Raw genomic sequence first — 2500 nt, 5'->3', positions numbered from 1 at the left:
TCTTGCACATGTAGATCTTCTCCCGAACAGAATCCACAAAAGGAGCATACGTTTCACTTGGGTCCATCAGGATGTACTCAGCATAAGCCGTTGAGAAGCCAATGAGGGCTTTCTCTCCTGTAAAAAAAGGAAAAATTGCAATGTGATTTTTTAGAAGATACTTCAAAATGCACTAAATTATTTCTCGGCAGGACTTCTTATCATTATTTAACTCAATAGGAGTTAAAAGCCCAAACTAGCCGAGGAGGAACATTACAGCCACTTACCTCCATCGAAGCCAGATATCCACCACTCGTTGATAGGGCCCATTTCCTTTGCAGCAATTCCTCCCTTGGGGCTTGGATCTTCTTCATAAATGGGTTTTACATAGCCAGAGAAATAAAGGAGTACATTTCTTTCAATCAGCCCTCCATCAAAGGGACAAAGATGACCTTCTTTGTCATAAACACTGAAAAATAACGAAGATTGGATTTCACTTGCGACTATCACTAGGAATATAGTTCTCTCTAAATAGGTTTTAAGTCAAACCTCACTCCTTTATATGTATACATGTGCATTACCTACATATGTATGTATGTAGAGAAACAAGACAAATGAACGAATCCAATCGGTTGTTTGACTTTACACAGCTTTGTTAAAGAACACAAAGCATCATATTAAAACATGATTATTAAGGGATGCTCACAAAAGCACCTTATCAAAACCTGATATTCTGGTTTACATGGCAGAGTATATACACACTTAAGCAATGAGATCTCTCAGAAAGTAACAAATAAAAAGAATATATAGTACTAACAACTCCTTTTTTCCATGTCAACATACAAAAAGAAACTTACTTGAATCCAGTAACCTTGTGCTGTGGCCTCTCATCGTATTCATGTACAAATTCCTCATCCCCAGTGAAGAGTGACAATTTCTGGTCCGTGAGGGCTATAAACTCCTCAACAGCCCCTTCTGGATGGCCAGGAAACAGCAACAGGTCTGGACTTTCAAGCTGTTGTCGGCAGATGTCACATCTCTTCATAACTTTATTCATTGTGGTACCAATACTGTGGGGGTATATATGAATAAGTTTGGGTTGACTAAGGTGGTGGAAGCGACTTAAAATGTGCTCTTGGTAAACAGTATTCATACAAACAAACACTAGTAACTAATCACCATCACCTTTGCTTCGCATCTGCCTTTACATCCTCTTCTCCCGTAAGTCTCGGACGTTTTGTATCTTGCTCATCATCATCCATTTCTTTCTTAATCTCTGATTCCACCGACTTTCGTTTGGAGATAGCAGCAAACATATCAGTGACTGATCTTTGCGAGTTGTTCTGAGAACGTCTGCTTCTTCTGGGAGTGACACCTGTAACAACAGTGTACGTCTTCATACTTTTTATCTATAAAATTAACATATATGTCAAGAAAAGTTGAAAGCTGAGAAATATTTGAAGCTCAGTCTTGGAATAAACAGGATATTTTGACTTTTTTCTAATAATGAATAAGAATACGTGAAATAATATTCATGAATTCTGACTGCACTACACTATGCACTAAAAAATGTAGGGGAGAGGAGGAGGAGGAGGAGGAGGAAGAAAAAAGTCGAGATTAAAACAAATATTCTTAAAGTACCGTAGTATGCATAGGATAAGTAATCCAAAAGGAAAATATTACCATTGCTCTTTTTCCTGCCTGGCTTTCCCTCGGAATCTGGACTGTCACCGTCAGCTGCAACTTCCATCCCCTCTTCCTCCTGTGGTGTGCTTGTTTCCATTTCATCAATCTCAGTCCTCTCTTCTTTTATCTTTACCATCTCCATCTCTTTCGATACAGTCTGTTGGTCGTCTTCTGTGGTTTCCCTTCTCTTTTGTTGATCTGGCTTCTCTGCACCTTCATTGGCAACATTCTTGTTGTTTTCTTTATTTTCATATTTTGACAGCTTCTCCTTCAGGGACGAGACCTTTGTGGTGCTCTCTGAATTCTCACTTGCATTTGCCGTCAAAACCTTGACACTGCCTACAAGTAATTTCTCTAGTTTGTTGAAGTATCCTTTCTGTAATGCAAGAGAAAACAGGGAATTATTCAATCCCCTAACCACATTTTAAAAATCAAATCACACATTGCTCTCTTGTTACACCACTAAGGATGAAACAGCAAGGTCACTTATTAGGCATTCTCCTATAGCTTGAATATTTTTCATATGAATGATCAACAACAAAACCCAAGGATCTTCTTACCAAAATATAATTCCACGAATATAATTCAAATTCATAAAAAAACAAACAAACAGAAAAGTTGACAATAGAGAAAATGCATCACCATCTATTCCTAATATGATTACTGATGCCGCAGCCTCACCTCTGTAATATCCCCATCGCTGAGCTCCGTCTCCAGGCCGGTGACCTGCGTTCTGTCCGACTCCAACAAATACTCCTCTATCAAGGATCTTAGACGTTTTACGTAGCCTTTCTGTGTCACCTCCTCATCCTGATATTCTTGCTGAAGCTGAACA

General features: G+C 38.8%; 1 protein-coding gene across 1 annotated transcript in view; it reads right to left on the bottom strand.

Moving 5' to 3' along the window:
- LOC119580031 (DNA (cytosine-5)-methyltransferase PliMCI-like) overlaps positions 1–2500 on the bottom strand; it is a 12719-nt gene that overhangs the window by 8787 nt on the left and 1432 nt on the right. The window contains exons 2-7 of the mRNA XM_037927896.1: positions 2347–2500; positions 1663–2041; positions 1165–1354; positions 837–1049; positions 267–448; positions 1–117 (exon numbers count right to left, since the gene is read on the bottom strand). The exon at positions 1–117 is cut by the window's left edge and continues 143 nt beyond it; the exon at positions 2347–2500 is cut by the window's right edge and continues 3 nt beyond it. Coding sequence (XP_037783824.1) covers positions 1–117; positions 267–448; positions 837–1049; positions 1165–1354; positions 1663–2041; positions 2347–2500 — 1235 coding nt within the window. The remainder of the gene's footprint in view (positions 118–266; positions 449–836; positions 1050–1164; positions 1355–1662; positions 2042–2346) is intronic.

This window comes from Penaeus monodon, chromosome 2 (genome assembly GCF_015228065.2).
Source record: "Penaeus monodon isolate SGIC_2016 chromosome 2, NSTDA_Pmon_1, whole genome shotgun sequence".
NCBI classification, from domain to species: Eukaryota; Metazoa; Arthropoda; class Malacostraca; order Decapoda; family Penaeidae; genus Penaeus; species Penaeus monodon.
The sequence above is the reverse complement of the archived record's forward strand: the minus strand, read 5'-3'. Positions and strand labels throughout refer to the sequence as shown.